This window comes from Thermobia domestica, chromosome 1 (genome assembly GCF_964235325.1).
Source record: "Thermobia domestica chromosome 1, izTheDome1.hap1.1, whole genome shotgun sequence".
Classification (NCBI taxonomy): domain Eukaryota; kingdom Metazoa; phylum Arthropoda; class Insecta; order Zygentoma; family Lepismatidae; genus Thermobia; species Thermobia domestica.
In genome coordinates, this window is record NC_137454.1 from 44,499,381 (window position 1) to 44,521,059 (window position 21,679).

The following is a 21,679-nucleotide window of genomic DNA, read 5'->3' on the forward strand; positions in this document are numbered from 1 at the left end:
GAATTCCGTTATGAACGAACGCAACGAAAAAATGCAAGACTGCGTGAATTGGGGTACATTGTACATGAAATGTGGGAGTGCGAATTTAAACAATTCTTGAAACAAAATCCTGCAATGGCGACGTATCTGAAGAATCACCCGTACATGAACCGTAGACCATTAAATCCTAGAGATAGCTTTTTTGGAGGAAGGACCAATTGCGTGAAATTGTATCACCAAGTCGACGAAAAAGCAGGGGAAGTAATAAAATATTTCGATATTGTCTCGCTTTATCCTTACATAAATAAGTGTGCTAAATACCCTGTAGGACATCCTAGAATTTATCTACAGGGTGATGAAAATATACCACCAATAAATAAAGTCAATGGTCTGATCAAAATGACGATATTACCAAGTCGCCATCTTTATCATGGTCTCCTGCCTTACCGATGCAACAAGAAACTACTCTTTCCACTGTGTGCTGCGTGTGCCGAAGAAATGAACCCAGACCCTACAGCAACGTGTACACACAACGATCAGGAGCGGTGCCTCACTGTGTCTTAATGGTCACTAAACTAAGTAGTATTTCATTCCTGGTGATCGTACAGGCTATGTCCAGAAAAAAAATGGTCACGGCTAAAACAATTACAACAAGATTGCTTTCATGAGCTACGATGTGAAATCAGGCTATGGCTGGCCAACGGGTTCATTACATAAACGAACTCAATCGTTCTCAAGACAATATAAATCTTAAACCGTAAACTATGTTACATTACTAAAAGTTACGGCTCGCGAAACGAGTGATCACTTTCAATCTCTGTTAAGATTTTTGAAAAGTTTGAGTTTGATAATTGTAGTTCGAAAATATGTTTAATTCGAAACTTGAGTTTCAAATTTTGATTTTAAAACTTTCTGAGTTCGAAAAATTTTTAGTGAGACATTTGAGTTCGAATTTTTTTTTAGTTCAAAATTTTAGATCGAAAACTTTTTAGTTTGAAATTTTGATTTGCAAGTTTTAAGTTTGAAACTTTCTGAGTTCGAAAAAAAAATGTTTGAAAACTTGGTTCGAAAAGTTTTTTAGTTTTCAAATTCGGTTCGAGTTCGAAAATTTTAAGTTTAAAAAAATTTCGTTCCAGAAAGTTTGATTTTATTTTTTAGTTTTAAAAATTTTAGATTTTTCAAAATTTGTTTCAAAATTTTATTTGAAATCTTTTAGTTTGAAAATTTTTGTTTAAATTTTTATTTGAAATTTTTTAGTTCGAAAATTTTTTTGAAAAGTTTAATTTTTTTTAGTTTGAAAATTTTTAGTTTTCAAAATTTTTAGTTTTGAAAATTGTTGCACTCAGCGGAACCGTTTCGAAAAAGAATCGGAGCAGTTTAGATTTTCAAAATCTGGCAACATCGGTTCCATCAATGAAGCGCTTACTGATCAACAAATGCTAACCGTTTTAAAAAAAAATCACTCGAACAATGAACTAATCAGATTTAAGCAAAGAGTCATCTTTTTATTTAATCCACGAACGGAAACGAAAAGATACTAATTAGGTCCAAAATCACATCATCCCATCCCTTTTATTCATCTCAAAATAAATATATCCTTTCAAAGTAAACCATTGGCAATTAAATACTGTATATGTTCAATATGCAATGATACTGACAACGAATACGTAAGCACATGTAACACAATATAGCTGACGTTTGCTTCTAAACATATGATTATAAGCCAATGCACGAAGAAGCTTTTTTTTTCATCATTTTTATTTAATCTGCGAACAAAAACGATATAAATTAATGTTATTAACCAGACCCGAAATCGTTCCTCCTTTACACCTCTTAGAGATATTCAATAATTGAACTGACATTATACTCTTCGTAAAAGCAGATTCTGCAAGTTCACAACAATTCGTATGCGTAACAACGAGCAGAAAAAATGTTTAATGTAACATAACATGTCCATGTTTCTTTTCATAGGTAAAATTGTTCGCACTGAATGGAGTACGGCGGCTCAGTGCTTGTCTCTAACGAATGAGGTTCCTGCTTCAATCCACAACGAAGTAAGTTCATGTTTTCCTCCTACGTTTCAAGGGGACGTTAACATTTCCTGAAACTAACACCAAGAATCAAACTCGGGACCATTGCATAGTAATCAACACACGTGTACGGTCGCTTAGCGCTTGTCTCTACTGTATGAGGTCCCTGCTTCAATCCTCAGTCAAGTAAGTTCATGTTTCGTCCTATCATTTCTCATCGTTTTCGCGGGGACGTTAAATTCAACATTTCCAAGAATCAAACTCGGGACGATTCCAAGGTATCCATGTTCACCCCTAAAGCGGAATAAAAATGCCCCCTAAAAGGGAACGAGGTGGACCACTGTATCCACGTTCACCCTAAAGCGAAACAAAATGGCCCCTAAAAGGGAACGAGGTGGACCACCCAAATTTATAGTAATATATATTAGGGTCCAGTACTATGATACCAAATGTTTTAAATTTGGTAATTTCTAAAACTTAAGGGGCGGGCCAAGGTACCATTCCCGGGGTGTGCACATATGTACTTATGTTTCATAATAGGGAATGGACTCCTATACATGGCCATATAACCATATAAGGTAATAGGACCTCATCCAAGGAAATGAATTAGGTCAAAACCAAACACGTGGTACAACGTATTGCTTACGTTTATATTTTGGCAATTTTTATACACCTAAAAGGGAACGAAATAGACCACCGAAATTTATAGTGATCTATATTAGGGTTCTATACTATTATAGCAAATGTTTAAATTGGGCAATTTCCAAAATTTAAGGGGTGGGCCAAGGCACTCCTGTCAAATTTTTAAAGGGGTGCACAAATGTACCTATATCTTACAATAGGAAATAAACACCTGTATACACCCATATAACTATATAAGGTAATAGGACCTCATCCAAGGGAATAAAATGAGCCAAAACCAAACATGTGGTTGTACTAAAATTTGGCAATTTTGTACCCCTAAAAGGGAACGAAGTGAACCACCCAAATTTATAGTAATACATACTAGGGTTCTATACTATTATACCAAAATGTTTAAATTGGGCAATTTCCAAAATTTAAGGGATGGGCCAAGGCACTCCTGCCAAATTTTTTAAAGGGGTGCACAAATGTACCTATGTCTTACAATAGGAAATAAACACCTGTATACAACCATATAACTATATAAGGTAATAGGACCTCATCCAAGGGAATAAAATGAGCCAAAAACCAAACATGTGGTTGTACTAAAATTTGGCAATTTTGTAACCCTAAAAGGGAACGAAGTGGACCACCCAAATTTATAGTAATACATACTAGGGTTCTATACTATTATACCAAAATGTTTAAATTGGGCAATTTCCAAAATTGAAGGGGTGGGCCAAAGTACACCTCCCGGGTCCCGCAAGGGTAAAACATGACGTCATACCATGTGACCTGTTCACCGTGTAGTGGGTCTAAGATCATGTAACCTCTATCAGCCAATCAGTATCGTAGTACCAAAGTACTCATCAAAGAGGATACCCAAATTTCAAAACCCAGGGTCTAAGATCATGTGACCACTATCAACCAATCAAATTCAAGGTACCAAACCACTCATCTTACCCATAAAAGGGAACGAATTTAAAAAAAAAATCCCTGAGCCTAAGATCACGTGACCTCTATCAGCCAATCAGCATCGTGGTACCAAAGGATTCATCTTACCCGTAAAAGGGAACGAATTTCAAATATCGGAGGGTCCAAAATCACGTGACAGCTGTCAACCAATCATAAACACACATCTTACCCGTAAAAGGGAACAAATTTCAAAAATCCAGGGTGAGGGATTTCCCCGCAGGGTGACTCATGACGTCATACCACGTGACCTGAAAATTTGAATTTCCCGCGTGGGCGGGGCCTAACGTCACGTGACCTCTCTCAGCCAATCAGAATCGAAAAAATTTTTGCTGACTCGGCGAGATATACGGGGGTCCCTACCATAGGCAACGTTATTTGCAAACTTGCTAATCAGTAATTGAAATAACTATATTCCACTAAAGAAATGCTCTACTGTCATGAATTTAATTGGAAAAGAAAATTATTCAGTAAGAAAGAGTTGCGCGATTGGAATAACGTAAGAAGAAATTGTCTATTTTATTGCTAATTTAGATAATTTAAAATATGAAATTTGGTACAAAGCATAACGATCAAACTTCACTAATAAATGCATTTTTTAAACATATATTTTACGGTAAATTTAGAAATTTCCAAGATACTATTCTTTCATTTTTCTCTTTAAGTCATATATCAGTGTTCGTAGTTTAAAGGAAATTTCCCTAATCTAGCAAAATTTCATAGGTAAATTAACAAAAGGTAAAAAAAAAAAAAAAAAAAATTGCGATAAAACGTTGAGTATCCAGGGAAATTATCGAGCAGCCTGACTGACCAACTTAAATGCTTAACTTTTTCTGTTTTTCAGAAATAAACAAGTACAATAGCAATACTTTGTGTATGTATGAATGTATGTACACTGTAAAAAATCGTTGTGTCATTTCAACGACATGCCTACAGGGATGAATTCAGGGGGTAGCCCGGGGGGGAATGTCCCCCCCGAAGAAAATTCATTCCCCCCGGAGAAACTCCCAAAATTTCAGTCACAAATGTAGAAATTACTTTACCCAATTATTTGTTTTTCTTTCCGTGCACGTGCAGACGAAATCCGATCTTTCAATATACATATAAATGACGCAGACCCATTCTATATAAATATTAAACATGTAACATCTAAGATAGAATACCAAATAAGCAATAAAATCTGTATTTCTTAACGCTATGATCCAGTTTGACAGAACATGAAATTGTCAACTGTTGAATAAAGGTTTGTATTTTAGTAGGTACTATACTCTCGCCCTATATTATATATTAGTATGTAACACTAGCACAGATTGAGATAGGAAAGGAAAGATAGGGAAGATCTTTCGATCATTCCATATGATCTGTGATGTCAGCAGACTTCAGTTCTTGAAAATGTACAGTTCTTGCATTATTTGACACACAGCGTCTAAATCTCATTTCTCGCATTGGAACTAACAGACGTAAATGTGTTTTACGATTGTTAAAGTAAACACACCTTTCTTTAACTAAAAATAAGTCAGTTAAAGGGTGAGATTCAGAGGGCGTCATTTAGAGGGATCAGGGAGGAACAGTTATCCCTCCTGGGTTAAAGATTTATATAGAATTTATCAATATAATAGTAGTATATAAGTAAGAGATTGCTATTGAAGGTGATGAAGGAGGGGCAAGCGGAGCGACCGCCCTAAGCACCGAAGAAAGGGGCGCACGATTCGGGAGGGAAAAAGAAAAGAAAAGAAAAGAAGGAAAGAAAAAAGAGGGAATGAAACACATGTGCACATGTGGGCATGTGCACATATATAAAATGAAAGGAAAAATGTAATAAAAAGTGCTCAAGGAAAAGCAGGGTTTACCGTACTTTTTAAAATTTTCTCACCTTTCGCAGCTGGTCTGTGGACCTCACTCATATGTACGGAGGTGCCGTCGTATACTCTCGCCCCAAGCGCTGATTTTCCACGACACGGCACTAATCCTACTGAAGATTTCGTAAACTAAACTATTGATGTGTACGCAGTAAAGAAACCAAGGCTAATATACTTGATTTAGAATCAGAAGTGTGAGAAAGAATGATTACTTTTTGTTAAGATATTCCTATGTATGTTTGTTTTAGAACAAAAAATATTTGAGTTAATTTAAAAAAACTTCTACATTAGTAACAAACAGGAACTACTGAATATAGTGAAAAAATAACTAAAATAGCTACAGTAAATAGCAGTTAAAGTTTAGTCTAAAATATTTTTGCCAGACTTTATTTAATGTTTTAGATAAAATTAAACGATTGTTTTTTTTAAATCGCACATTGAATATTTATCAGCAATTAGTCTCAATATTAGCTAAGATGTGCATGTGAATGGAATTGTTAAATATGCTGCTTTCTTGCAAAAATACAGAAAAACAACCCTCCCCCCCGAGGAGTTGACATTCCCCCCCGGGTGAAAATGTCTGAATTCAACACTGCATGCTTATGTTTCTTCAGAATCATTATGTAAAATAATTGAGAATACATCGTGCGGTTTGCACGTTGAAATTGTGCGAATACCTGGATTTGTTTAAGTAGTGCTTTCTACAGTGTTTGGCTGTAGCTTCAGACATAGGCCTTTATAATTAGATGCCCAACATATTTGGCAATCACGCAGAAAACAACACCGAAGATTATACATTTGTGTTAATTTAACACACAGGCTGTGTGTCATTTCAACTACTGGCATTTGACACACAACTCCAAATGGAGAATGAGTTGTTCTAACCACCTGTTTGTGTTATATTTTAACACAATTGTGTTAACACATAGGTATGTCGTTGAAATAACACAACGATTTTTTACAGTGTAAACATTTGATTCAACAGAGAAAGAAACGCAGATATTGTAAAATATTTTACAATTGAATATGTACTTTTTTATAATAGTGGATATGAACTTTTTATAATTGTTGAGGTCATAATGAAAAGAATATTGTTATATTTGGATGAACAGAGGAAGGAACGTAAGTATTCTAAAATCTTTCTCAATACTTTTTTTCATCCTTTTACTTGAGATACCTTCATAGTTTGTTATTAAAATACTTACTAATATATCGTCATTTCATTGTCCTAACAAACAAATATGTTGCCAGTAAAATAGTTTAGATTGATCAAGCCCCTGGTGCAGCGTTTCCCAACCTTTTTCAACTTGCGGCACATACAGGTGTAACTTGAATTCTCGCGGCACACTTATATATAAAGGTAAACAAGAAAGTTCTGCGCTTTTAACCCACCAAATTCGAACATCGATATGTCACCTAAGACGTATCTGGAAGATCAAAAGTAGTCCCCATCAGCATCGACAACCTTCTGCAAACGTTATGGAAGGCTATGGATTCCATCGCGGTAGAACTTGGTGTGCTGTGAAGCGAAGAAGGTATCAAGTACATTTTGCACCTCTACTAAATATTTGAACTGGCGTCCTCTAAGGTGATTGTCCAAGGAATGGAACAGGTGATAATCGGACGATGCAATATCCGGGTAGTATGGCAGATGCAATAATGTTTCCCATCCAAGGCGTAGAATAGTGTCCCGGGTCATCCTAGCTACTTGGGGCTTAGCGTTGTTCTGTAACAGGAGGACCCCTTTGCAATTCAGAAGTGCTGGCTCCAGAGTTTTGAGTTTTTCTTGAACATGACTCAACTGCTGACAGTAGTATACACAATTGCATTGATGTTCTGACCAGTTGGTAGCAGTTCCCGATACACGATGCCACTAGCAGTCCAACAAACATTCAGGAGGATCATCTGGTGCAGTGCTGGTTTCGGCTGTTCTGGAATCAGTTCATGTAATGCTAACCAATGATGATGGCGCCGTGGAGCTTCATGCAGAACCTACTTCTCATTACATGCCAACACCCTGTCCAAAAATGGTTCCTTCTTCAGACGAGACAACAGAGAAACACAGGTGTCTGCTCGTATTGCCTTTTAGTCCGGAGTCGAATCAAGTGTGACCCATCGACCCTACTTGTAATGCTTCCCGAGTTGATGGAGATGGTGCCGAATGGTTGTAGTCGCAGTTCCTCACGTCTAGCCACTGTTCGCCTCAATTGCTGTCTGAATATCTTCATTTTGTGCATATGTTGATCTTCCGGCATATGGTGCGTTTTCGAGTGTTTCGTCACCATCCTTAAACTTGTTAAACCACCACTGCACTGTCCGTGTAGTCACACCACCCTCACCAAAGGCCTGGCATATCTTCCGCCCCGCTGCAGCGGCGTTTGACTAAAGTTTGAACTCGTACAGCATACACCCCCTTAGGACCTCTGTGGAGGTCCCATGTTCACTATGTCCTCACGGAGTTCCCAGTGTAACTGAACTGCCACAACCAGGTAGTATGTTGGATATACACACACCAACAACTAACCTTCGCCTTATCTCCATTCACATTTAAATCACGGTATGAGAGCAAACTGAACACAGACCTCCACAAAAAGCGACAAAACTTTCTTGGTTACTTCATAGATATTATTAATATTATTTGTAAATATAATATACCGTGGTAAGTTTCTCTATGATTACTGATCTCCTCACAGAGAAGAAAGCTCGTTCATTTGTCCCCTCCCCCGTCCGTGCTAAATCATTATGCTTATTTTTCATTCTAATTTAACCCTTTGGGGATCATATGGTACAATTTGTACCATACGCGCTTTTCGTGGTACATTGCGTTATTTCTCTTCTATTTGAGCTTTTTCGTCCGAGTTTTTTTTTCTTTTTGTTTTCCAAGTCCAGAGGCCTTGTAGAAGACATTACATATGGTTTCAGACCGTCCTGCGTCCAGACATAGGAGGTGATGACGTCATAAGTCAAAAATTTCTTTTCTCATTTTCTAAGCTTATGTTCAATATTTTTCGGCGGGCTTATTTTTCTACGTAGAAGATTGAAATTTTGCACAAACATTCAGTCCACCGAGTAGTATTTACCAGATTTTTTGTTCCGATGTCAGTGCTAAAACAGGGGGGAACCAGAGGAGCAAAAGGGTAAAAAAAATGGATTTTTTTACCCCCAAAATCCCGTTTTTCGTCATTTTCCCGCCTTACATACATGATAGGACCACATGAGTCATACCGTCAGAAAGGCAGTTCCATTCTGAAGAGAACGACTGTCGAATTATTATTCTAGGGTATATAGGGCCATCTCAATGAATTTTTATCCAAATATACTTTTGTATAGGGTAAAAGTGGGGCATGGTAGGGGAATTTTTTCTGGAGGGCCTATTTTTTCACGTAGAAGATTGAAATTTTGCAAAAACATTCAGTCCAGCGAGTAGTATTTACCAGATTTTTTTGTTCCGATGTCAGTGTTAAAACAGGGGGGGAACCAGAGGGGCAGAGGGTTATAAAAGGGATTTTTTACCCCAAAAATCCCGTTTTTCGTCATTTTCCCGCCTTACATACATGATAGGACCACATGAGTCATACCGTCTGAAAGGCAGTTCCATTCTGAAGAGAACGACGGTCGAATTATTATTTTAGGGTAATTAGGGCCGTCTCAGTGAATTTTTATCCAAATATACTTCTGTATAGGGTAAAAGTGGGGCATGGTAGGGAAATTTTTTCTGGCGGGCCTACTTTTCACGTAGAAAATTGAAATTTTGCACAAACATTCAGTCCACCGAGTAGTATTTACCAGAAGTTTTTTTCCGATTTCTGCGTAAAAACAGGGGGAGTCCAGAGGGGCAAAAGTTGAAAAAAGGGAAATTTTGCCACAAAAAAATCCATTTTTAAGGAATTTCCCGCCTTAGATTCATGATGGAGACATGTGAATGGTACCGCCTGAAAGACAGTTCTATTCTGAAGAGAATGATTGGCGAATTATAGTCCTAGGGAAATTAGGGATGTCTCAGGAATTTTTTTCCCTGAGATCATAGTGTTTTATGGTAATTTGGGGCATTGTGGGAATTTTTGATAAAAATTCTCCCGCCCTTACTATTCAAGATAGAAACTTGAAATTTGGCACACACATTCAGTATACCAAGTACTATTTATCAGATTTTTTTTAGATGACTACGATCACACAGGGGGGTCCAGAGGGGCCAAAGTTCGAGAAAAAATTTTCCCTCCGAAATTTTCACTTTGACTTTTTTCCCGCTTCTGGTATATGGTATGAGCATGCAAGTGGTACCACTTGAAAGCCAGCTCTATTCTGAAGAGAATGAGGTATGAACCATGATCCTAGGATAAATAGTGACGATACAGTAGCTGCTTGACTGAAAGTCTAAAAAATAGCCCAAAAAGCCAGGATCCTTTAAGGGTTAAAAATAGAAAACAATTGCAATGAGATTCTGGAAAACTATCCAACCTTTCACTAAGGAAGATCACTAAATTAACGGACAAATATATTTTACTTTTAAAACACAAATGTTGGTAATTTGTATGCATGTTTGCTTTGTCGAAAGGATTGAATGATATTTTAAAATTTCAAGTTACGAAATAGTCCGCAGCAATAAAGAATCAATAATAGTCATAACAATGATGACAAATATTTTTTTCAACATTAAAATTGTAGAGAAAAGTAACACAGTATGAAACTCAAAATTGTAGATTCATAGTAGAGGTTCATAGTAATGTGAAATACGAATTACATTTTTCATATGCCTTGCAATTTGATTGCTATAGAATAATTTTGTTCCGATCTCCTCGCGGCACACCAGCGGCCCATTCGCGGCACACCGGTTGGAAAAAGCTGCCCTGGTGTGATAACCACAGTATTTCGAGTCACGCCCCCTCCCATTACGAAATCCTGGTTGAACGAACCAATATATGTTACCAATAACATAGTTTAGAATGATCGATCCCGTGGTGTGAAGACTACAGCATTTCATGTCATGAACCCATACTTTACGAAATCCTGGCTACGTGCCTGATATATGTATGTATGTATGTATGTATGCATGCATGTGTGTGGTGTGTGTGTGTGTGTGTTCAAAGTCGGCTGGATGGATTTGTGTATATTCTTTGTAGAAACCTGTTAAGGAAAAAGTAAAAAATAGAAGCAGAAAGCAAATGAATAAAACAAATGTTGTTGGAATTTTCTTTAATATAACTAAATCTTATCACCTAACTTCTGTCTGTGTCTGTGTTTGGACACTCGACAAACTAGGGACAATTTGATGCGAAAAGGGAAAATTTTGAGTAATTTGAGGGATTTTTTTTAAAGGAAACCTACGAACACTGAGGTAGGCCTATATTTCCTTGTAAAATCCAATATCGAAAATCTGTTATAAAGGCATTAGCACGAATTGTATTGGCTTTAGATGTAGGAGACTGTAAATTTCGTTATTCACTCATGCTAATAACTAAATCACTGTAAATATAACTTACGGCAAATGCAATCTTCATGTTCAAAATAGGTAATACTATCAGAATTCCACAATAATTATCAATCAAAGACAAAAGGGAATAACAGTTTAGCTCCATTAGTAGTTCAGTTCTATCAAACAAGTAGAAAATTGCATATACCACTAAGCCACAGCCATTGGATATTTATTTACCATAATGTTCAGATAATCAACTCTTCTGTAATAACTTGGACTTTAATTACTAGATAAACTTACTGACTCAATTTAAATGTTATTTATTTATAAAATGGCTGCATAAAACAAGAAAATATTGAATTTTATTGCACTGTAGTAAAATTTACGTATCTTCGATTGAAAATAGTATGTCATCCTACTCAGTATTTGCTTTCTCTTTCACTCGCTAGAGGGTTTTACATGTTTGTAAGCAAGGCAACCGCAACGCCCACTCAGGGGAGTAAAATAATCCTAATTTTTCCTAAATTGAGTACGTTAATCTAACTGTCGTATATACAAATAACTGTAAAGCTATAAAATAATTCTTTTAAAGCAGAAAAACTAATTAATTTGCTAAAATTTGGTAAATTAAACTTTAAAAAATTATATTAATAAACGCTATCTAAATAGACGATATTCGCTTCCCACTCTTATTATGCTACGTAAGTACATGACATCATCCTAACTTAGTCGCAAATAAAAAATGTAAACCGAAAAAAATAATGAAGTTATGTACAAAACTGCAGTTGATTTCTTAGTACATTGATTGCTATACTAGAAGAAAAATCTTTCCTCATGGTGTCTTAAAACGCAAATAGATTAAGAACTTATTGAAACAATAAAGACATGAATAATTAAGATATCTCACAAACCTACTGTACGTTTTGACCAGGAGTCGCGACCACAGTAGCGAGTCACGAGCAGTGATATCGTCAGCTTTCATTTCTTGTGATTGCAAGTAGAAGGGCAGATAATTTACGTTGGTGGGGTAGCTATTTTTGTGCTTACCAAAAATAATAATTGTACATATATTACTTGGTTTAGTTTACTGGAAGCTTTCGAAATGTAGGTATGGGGAAGAATGGAGAGAATCAGCTGGGTCGAGCGGAAAACAAATGAAAGGGTCTCAGAAATAGTGAGGGAGAAAAGAACACTTTTAGATATTAAGAGAGGTTGGGAAATTGGCTAAGAAGAAACTGTATCATAAGGGAGTACTAAAGGGTATGGTGGTAGGCAATAGAGGAAGGGAGTGAAGGAGACTATAATTAATGGACAATATCAAAACAGAAAAATCGTATGTGAAGACGAAAAGGTTAGCGGAAGATCGTGGAGCATGGAAGCTTCTCAGTTGAGGCAAGTGAGGAGCTACCAATAATGGCAGAACACTTATCATAACGATAGTTTCCTTAAAATACAATATGTCTGAGGGCATGAAAACTAGTCTGAGTTAAATTCAAGTCATGTGATAATGCGTTAAATATAAAAATTAAAATGAAAATGAAATGATGTCTTTAATTTCATGTCTCAGAATTGTGTCTCTTAGGCTGAAGAAGAAAGTTGAATGAAAATAAATGGTTGTCAAGTAAGTCTAGTTGGTGAAATGCGAATGTGAAAGGAAACATCGACAAGTCAATTAGAAACACGATCATAAGGCCTGAGTTTGCATCAGGGAGTTTCGTATCGGATATTAGCACTTTATACCACTACAATAGAAGTTACTTAGCTATCTAGGCCTAATTACTTCTTAGTACTGAAATTCTCACCTACGCCTTTCATTGTTTCGAATATCCAATCCAAGAAAAGTGATACGGTTGTGTAAGTAGCATATATACCAACTGGGCAGTGGGGTTCCGGAATAACATCAACAGCAATTCCATATAAAACACCGTTGCAAATAATTGGTCCTCCGGAATCACCCTTTAAAAAAATTATAAATAATCACAATAGAATTCATGTCCTGTATTTTCTTAGCTTCAAAATCAATTTACTATGTAAAATCAACTGCAAATATTCAGTTTATTAGCATTCCTATTATATAAAGGGTGAGTCAAAATGATATTCCCGATTTCAATGCCACAACTGCAGTAATGCGCTCACGCAATTGAACCACAGTTATAGCAAGTGGCGGTACAAATACTCTAAATTTTCCACAAAAATTTTCGTTGAATTTGCACAACGGACTTAGTTGCATAAAAATCAATTACACAGAACGCTCTGTGGCCTGTAGAAGCCATATTGCTCACTTCGACTAAACTTCCTCATGGTGGACGTCTACATAAGTACACCTCTGCCATAGAAAGAGAAGTACTTTTTGAGATTATAATCCAGAAAAAAAGTTATATTGGCAAGAACACCATTTTCACTCACCCTGTATAATTGAATTATCGAGTATACAATGAGTATATCAAAGAGAAAGTGTGTGCACTGTGCACATAAAGAAATGAACACAATTGAATTAGAAATTTTGACTCACATGCATAAAAAGTACACAAAACATATAAAACTAACTATTGTTAGAAACGTTATGAGATTTTATTTAACAAAGAACATCTTACATACGAAATTCTTCATATTATCGATTGTTATAATACAGGTAAAACCATAATTATCTATATGATGATTGACTAACTGCAGTATTTGTAATTCTGAACAAAAGGTTTCGATCTGGTACCACTGTGTAGCTGAGAGTGGGGATAACGGTCACTGGACTTTAGCAAACATTTGTTGAGTTGATTTTGAGTTTAACGTCCCTTTCAGCAGCGAGACGTGGACCTACTGATTAACGTGGAATCCGAACCACATGAGCTCCCGCCGGGAATCAAACCCGGGCCTCCCACGCCAAAGAAGGAGGCGCGTACGCTAACCGCTTCGCCACGGAGGAGCTCTAGTAAACTTTTTGTGTACGCAAGACAAGATGGCGGAACAGTGGGGTTGAATGAAACAATCCCGAACTGCTGGATCGGTCGACGAACACTGTAAGAAATGAGGCGTTGAAAGAACACAAAATAATTATCACTTTAGCATGTTACTTGTGTGTTAATTCAGCACCAAGCACATCGCCTTCTGAGCATATCAGAAATAACTCGTTACTACCTGAGAGAATTCGCATTGGTTTATCGTTTAATATGAGCAAAGCTTTGCGAAATATATTTAGCACTTGTGCCAAGTAACGAATAATGTTCTATGTTTCCTGTTATCGATCACAATAATATTTTTGTAAACCTGTGAATTGCCTGACAACAGTTACATAAGCAATAGTTCTGCCATCTTCTGTTCATACGTGCTAAGACACAAGAATAACAAATAAAGAAAATAGATGGAAGCACTGCTATCTGTGTAACTGTTGTCAGAACATTCACAGATTTACAACAATATTATTGTGACCGATTACAGAAAACATAGAATATTATTAGTCACTTTCCACAAATGCGAAATGTATTTCGCAAAGCTTTACCCATACCAAACAGTAAAAAACGATGCAAATACTCATAGCCAGTAACAAGGTAATTTTGATATGCTCTGAAGGCGATGTCTTGATGTCGATACTTTACCAGAGCCTTGCTCTGAAGCGCCACTGAAAGAGCAGTGACGAATTTTGTAAAGATCCTTCCTTTTCCTGATCCTGAGCTTATTCTCTGTCTCTTTTGCGCGAACCGTCTGTCAGACTGATCAAGCCAAGGGCAGCCGGTTCTACAGATCGAGGCAGGGGACCTGCTCCCCCTGGACAACTATCCAAACGGGTTGTCCTACCTTCATTATCATCAAGAGCTTCCGCTTCATCATTCATTTTTTCAATTTCAAGCGTTACGTTTTTCCAGCGCACATCGGTTTTTTTGCGATGGGAGATTCAGATACTCATCCTGGGTCCTTGGTGGATGGACGCCACTCTGGTTTACCTCCTGTCTTTGTCCCTCCGTCCGCTTCGACCGCGAAGGTGGTCAAGCGGAAGGAAAAGGGCAATAGGCAGAGAACCCAATCGGGTAGTTCCACAGCATCCAATGCTTCAAATGTCTCCACAAGGTCCAGGTCTCCAAGACAGCAACTCTATGCTGACACCATCAAAGAGCCTCGCCATCAAGCCAAGAAACCGCACAAAGATAATGCCTCAGACTGTTCTGATATGGAAACCGGTAACATGAACTCTTCTGCAATCACTCCAACTCAATATTCGCCTATGAACAAACCTGATAAACCTATACTTCATTCATTTCTATTACAAAACTACGACACTAAGTATAGCAATGAGAAATTCATAACTCTCCAAATTCGTAAATATCTTCCAAGTATACCGATCACAGAAGTCATCAAAACTAGAAATGGCTACATCTTTAAATCCACAGATCCGCAGTTTCTCATCACTGTCAGGAATAAGGCTTCATATGAAATATTTGGCAAGAATGCCACAATGTCATCTCTTTCTTCTGCACGCCAGAAACAACCGCCACCCCCCAAACGTCCACCATTTCTGTCCGTCGTGATCCGTGGGGTTGATCCATCATATTCTGATGACGAAATCCACGAGGAACTTCAACTCGCTGGTCATACCATTCACAAGGTAATACTTATACGTAACAATACTGGTGCCACATATATGGTTCGTGTTCTTACTTCCTCCCAAAACACCATCGATTCCTTGCTCACTACTGGCGCTTACATCTATCATCGTCGGCACAGAGTCGAGCCCTCACGCTCGCCCGCTCCACTTCCTGTGCGGTGCGAAAATTGCCAGACTTACAATAATCATAGTACCAGTAATTGCAAGAATCCGCCTGTTTGTGGGTACTGCGCAGGATCTCATCAAACACGCTCTTGTCAGAATCTCCAACGGCCACCTGAATGTCCAACTTGTCACGACCAACATCCGGCATACAGCTATAAGTGCAAAAATAAACCGCAACCTGACCAACAACACCCAGATTTAGTAGTTCCACTCCGCATCCCAGACTCTTCACCTCATCCCCCCCAACAAACTACAGATCCAGTTACCATTCAACAACTACTTCAATTTCTTACACTTACTTTACAGAACATCCATCCCTTCCAGCGTACTCACATTCTGCAACAACTCACCAAGGCCGCAAAGTCTGTTTTTAATGTCAACTTTTACGCCACATACACCAACAACTTTGTTCATTTTCATACATCACCACAAGAAACAGCCGTTTAAACATGCTTATCATGGACTTAGTCTTCCTGTTTCTTAATATTCGCTCTCTACCAACAAACAAAACTCTATTTGAAGCACTGCTACTTGAGGAACACGTATCCTTTTTGTTACTAAATGAAACGTTCCTAACGAAAACCATTCCCTGCAGCATTCCTCGCTATACGCTTCTACGTCAGGACAACACAGCACCAGCTTTACGGGCAAATGGTGGCGTAGCGATCGGTTTTCGCAATCATATACCTTACCGCCAACAAATTTGTCCCATTCCTCACCTACCCGAACATCTCATTTCTACATTATACTTCAAGTCTATCATGATCACCTTTGCCACTATTTATGTTCGACCTGGTCACCCTATACCTCTTGTTTTTTTCAGTCACATATCCCATAACTTTAAACATTATATCATCCTCGCCGATATCAACTATCATAGTCGCACTCTTCCAGAACGCACACAGTTCACTGACCATATTACCACTCATACTACTGGCATTCTGCATATTCCTCCGGCGCCTACTAGGCCTATTTCAAATACCACCCCTGATGTAGCTACACTTGCTGCTCACATCACCCTTACAGTTCTCGACCTCCTCGGCAGTGATCATGCTCCACTCAAGCTTTCTTATCATATGGGCCCTGCTCGGCCCCATGCAGTCCCTCCGCCGATTGAAACACCACGTTTTGACAAAGCCGACTGGGAACATTATCGCACCTATCTTACTACTGCCATAGCACATTTACATCCTCCCACTACATCAGAAGAGCTTTTCGCCCATGTTGACACTATAACTTCAGAAATTACGCATGCATCAGAGCTGTACATCCCTACTAATAGTTCAACACCATATAAGCCTAAACTGCCTCCGAATTATCTTGCTCAAGTCAAACGCTCCCGACAAGCTTATCGAGACTACATCAGAACACAGAATCCCGAAGCTCTTCGTCTCCATCGTCAGCTGCAACGTTCAGTCAAAAATTACATCCAAGCGTACAAACGTCGTCAGTGGATAAAAACTTGCAATAACCTTGCTGAAAGTGCTCATCCTTCACGTTATTGGAAACGTCTTAACGCACTCTGTGGCAAGTACAGCAAAACCTCATACCCTATCATCATCAACAATAGCCACGCACCTTCTGATCAAGATAAAGCCAATGCCTTTGCCGATTATTTGCAAGACATCTTTACACCATCCCATCATACCCACATCTTTGGTCATCCAGTCGATCATGTAAACACCGCAAATCCAATCCTCCAACCAAATCTTAATCATCCTTTGCCACCACACGAACTTACATCTCCCATTACCATTACTGACATAACAACGGTTGTTCAACATAAACGCAACTCTGCTCCTGGCTTTGATTCCATCACATATCGCCATATTAAAGAAAGTCCTATTTCTCTACTTCTTCTCCTTGCCTCCATTTACACTTTTATTCTTAGAACCGGCTTTTTTTCCTGCTGAATGGAAAATGTCCAAAACCCTCATGTTCCCGAAACCGAACAAACCTCCCAGCGACGTCTCTTCGTATCGACCAATACAACTAACATCCACTTTCAGCAAAATCCTTGAACGCATCCTTGTCAACAGACTTCATCCATACCTTCGTTCACGTCCTCTCTTACCATCTTTTCAAGCTGGATTTCGACCGTCATATTCCATTAACGATCAGCTTCAACGCCTAACCACACTCATTACAAATCACTATAATTCAGTCCGTCCCTCCTGCCTTGTTCTATTTGACCTAGAAAAAGCATTCGAAAAAGTCTGGCACCTTGCACTCATTTTCAAACTCATCAAATGTAAATTGCCCATGTCTTACATCCGCTTTATTTTTCATTTTTTGGCCTGCCGTATCACCTATGTTAATATCAACAATCACCTGTCACATCCTATATTCTTGAACTCTGGTGTTCCTCAAGGCTCAGCTCTGTCTCCTTTGCTCTATTTACTGTTTGTTTCCGACTTTCCTTCTCTTCCAGACGCTGTGTATCCTTTTCAATATGCAGATGACACTGCCTTCCTCGCCCTTGGACGCACCATTAGTCATATCAACATCATCTTGCAGGAATCTATAAATCGTTTCTCTCATTGGTGTAGTAAATGGCACCTCACCATTAACGCTTCCAAGACACAGGCCATAGTATTTCTGCCCCCACGAAAACGTTCCAGGACCCACAGGAATCCTTCGCTTCTTTCTCTATCAATTCAAGGTACGCCCATCCGTCCATCTAAAACAGTCACGTATCTTGGTATTGTTTTTGACCACCATCTCACCTGGGTTCCCCATCTTAACTACACGAAAACCAAAGTCTATAATCGTCTAAATCTTCTTAAACGTCTCACTGGAACTACCTGGGGCCCCAGCTCCAAACTCATACTCAACACCTACAAAGCCTTTCTCCGGCCCGTGCTCACATACGGTTTCACCGCCTGGATATCAGCTCCCGTGTCCTACTACTACAAACTTGCCACCTTTGAACGTCATGCCTTCCGTATTGCTCATCGCATATCTCTTCCCAGTCCAACTAGATACCTGTATTCACTCATCACTTTTCCTACACTACTTTATCATCTCGAATCTCTTCGCCAAAAGTTCATTACTGTCCGCTATATGCAGCAACAACCATTCCTGTTAGCCACCATGCACTATCTTGCACTTTCATCGGCACCCCCTCGATATTACCACCTCCCTCTAAATTTTCTGTTTACCTTGTATTGTTATACCTTGCCACCAAATCATCCAGACTCAGAACTCTTGCAGGACCATCGATTGCATGTTCATCTTCCGCATATATATCCATCACATCAAGCACAGTGATCAACCTCTGTCTCTAACAGGGCCTCCCCCGTCTTCATCGGCCTAGCGTCGCCCCTAGGCAGAAGATAACCTGCATTTGTCCTTACTAATATTTCCCATGTGTTGTGACGTCATCTGCACCTCATTCCATCCCTCATCTTCATCTTTGAAAAAAAACTGCATTCCTTAATGTTATTGTACTTGTTATTACTATCTATATATATAAAAGAGAACGCACAAATCCTTTGTTACCTCATCACGCTAATACGGCTGAACCAATTTCTTTTATTTTTGGGGGGTTATTAGGATTTGGACCCTAGATGGTTTTTATCATATCACTTTAATTTTTAATTACCAGTGTCTTGAGATAATTGACCATTCAAGTGTCCATAACGTACAAATCCTTTGTTAGTTCATCATAGGTATAAAAATAAACGTATTTATATGCAACCCGCATGACCGTGTCACTCGGCGGGTTAACATAAATGACAGGCGATATAATGTTAACATTTACTGCAATCTACTATGGTTTTTATCATATCACTTGAAAGCGAAAACTTCCGGGGTGACCGCAGCGAAGCGGGGCGGGTTAACATAAATGACAGGCGATATAATGTTAACATTTAATGCAATCTTCTATGGTTTTTATCATATCACTTGAAAGCGAAAAAGTAAAAATTATCTAAGTAACAAAGTTTATTGCGTTCCGGGGTGACCGCAGCGAAGCGGGGTGAACGCTGCTAGTCTATTATATAAAAGAGAACGCACAAATCCTTTGTTACCTCATCACGCTAATACGGCTGAACCAATTTCTTTTATTTTTGGGGGGTTATTAGGATTTGGACCCTAGATGGTTTTTATCATATCACTTTAATTTTTAATTACCAGTGTCTTGAGATAATTGACCATTCAAGTGTCCATAACGTACAAATCCTTTGTTAGTTCATCATAGGTATAAAAATAAACGTATTTATATGCAACCCGCATGACCGTGTCACTCGGCGGGTTAACATAAATGACAGGCGATATAATGTTAACATTTACTGCAATCTACTATGGTTTTTATCATATCACTTGAAAGCGAAAACTTCCGGGGTGACCGCAGCGAAGCGGGGCGGGTTAACATAAATGACAGGCGATATAATGTTAACATTTACTGCAATCTTCTATGGTTTTTATCATATCACTTGAAAGCGAAAAAGTAAAAATTATCTAAGTAACAAAGTTTATTGCGTTCCGGGGTGACCGCAGCGAAGCGGGGTGAACGCTGCTAGTCTTATATATAAAAGAGAACGTACAAATCCTTTGTTCCCTCATCACGCTAATACGGCTGAACCAATTTCTTTTATTTTTGGGGGGTTATTAGGATTTGGACCCTAGATGGTTTTTATCATATCACTTTAATTTTTAATTACCAGTGTCTTGAGATAATTGACCATTCAAGTGTCCATAACGTACAAATCCTTTGTTAGTTCATCATAGGTAAAAATAAACGTATTTATATGCAACCCGCATGACCGTGTCACTCGGCGGGTTAACATAAATGACAGGCGATATAATGTTAACATTTACTGCAAGCATATTTCACGGGTATTAAACACATGAGATATGGAGTTGTGCATTTAAATTTTCATTTCAACCCAGCGAAGCGGGTAATATATGCTAGTTTATTATATGATATTTAACCTTACAATGTTTTATACATGTGTTATGTGTTACCTTCCGCAATAATGATTATGGACGCAAAGCCCATAATGACCTACAAATTGAAGTATTTATTAATAAAGGAACATCCCATAGCCCAACGCCAGTTCTATCACATCCAACTAGCTTCCTTTGCAACCCTTCCCTCCAAGAGGGTGTAGCCCTCTACAGGGTAGCTAGCCTACTGGCTAACATTAAAAAAAATCTTGATGTCGACAGCTTGGTTGCCAGCTCCTCCTAAGTACTATCGAAAGCTAGCAATACTCGAACGCCATGCATTTCGTTTAGCCTTCCGTATCCAGCTCCCCCACCCAACCCGCCTACTCTATGACCGTATTCATTTTCCCCCGCTCTTATCCCATCTTGAGGCTCTCCGCTTAAAATACATTACAAAACGCATTACAACTGCTCATCCAGTATTCCTGAACATTCTCCGCTATGATAGAGACTTTGATACCCCTGCTGTTTATTATCCGACACCTTTCCAACATCTGATGACCCTGTATCATTTGAACATCGGCCGCGAGAACGTCGATCCGGAAGTTTTCGACATTTATCATCCTGGCACAGTTTCACCGCTCATCTATCCATCTCATGCACAGTAAATCAACCACTAACAGGGCTGCCTTCGTCTTCATTAGTTCCTGAGTCGCCCCAGGAACAGAAGCTAACAGCATTCGTCTTACTAACAATACCCATGTGTTGTGACGTCATAGCACTTCACCCTCATGACATCTACCACTCTTCCTGTCTTGCCTACCGTCTATTTCTGTGATTGCACCGTATGTTTTATAGCTCTAGATGAACCTGAATCACCGCAACTGTGTTTTGTTATGTTCTCTTCATTTCAGGCGCCGAAGTTAAGGAACGACTACGACTTATATGTCAGCCAGACGATCTTCCTTAGCATCCACGGCAGATGAAAATTGCCCTCACTTAATTGATGCCCATCCCTCTGAGTGAACTGAATAAAATGTTAAATAAAGATGACTAAACAACACATAGACCCTCTCATATTAAAATTGATGCTCCTATACAATCCGATCTCTTCCCGAAGAAAGGGCGCAACCCTTTAAGCGGGTAAACGTAAAAA

General features: G+C 38.5%; 1 protein-coding gene across 1 annotated transcript in view; it reads right to left on the reverse strand.

Moving 5' to 3' along the window:
• Positions 1–21,679, reverse strand: part of LOC145681232 (transmembrane protease serine 9-like) — a 140,975-nt gene that overhangs the window by 64,524 nt on the left and 54,772 nt on the right. The window contains exon 8 of the mRNA XM_081752818.1: positions 12,677–12,830. Coding sequence (XP_081608944.1) covers positions 12,677–12,830 — 154 coding nt within the window. The remainder of the gene's footprint in view (positions 1–12,676; positions 12,831–21,679) is intronic.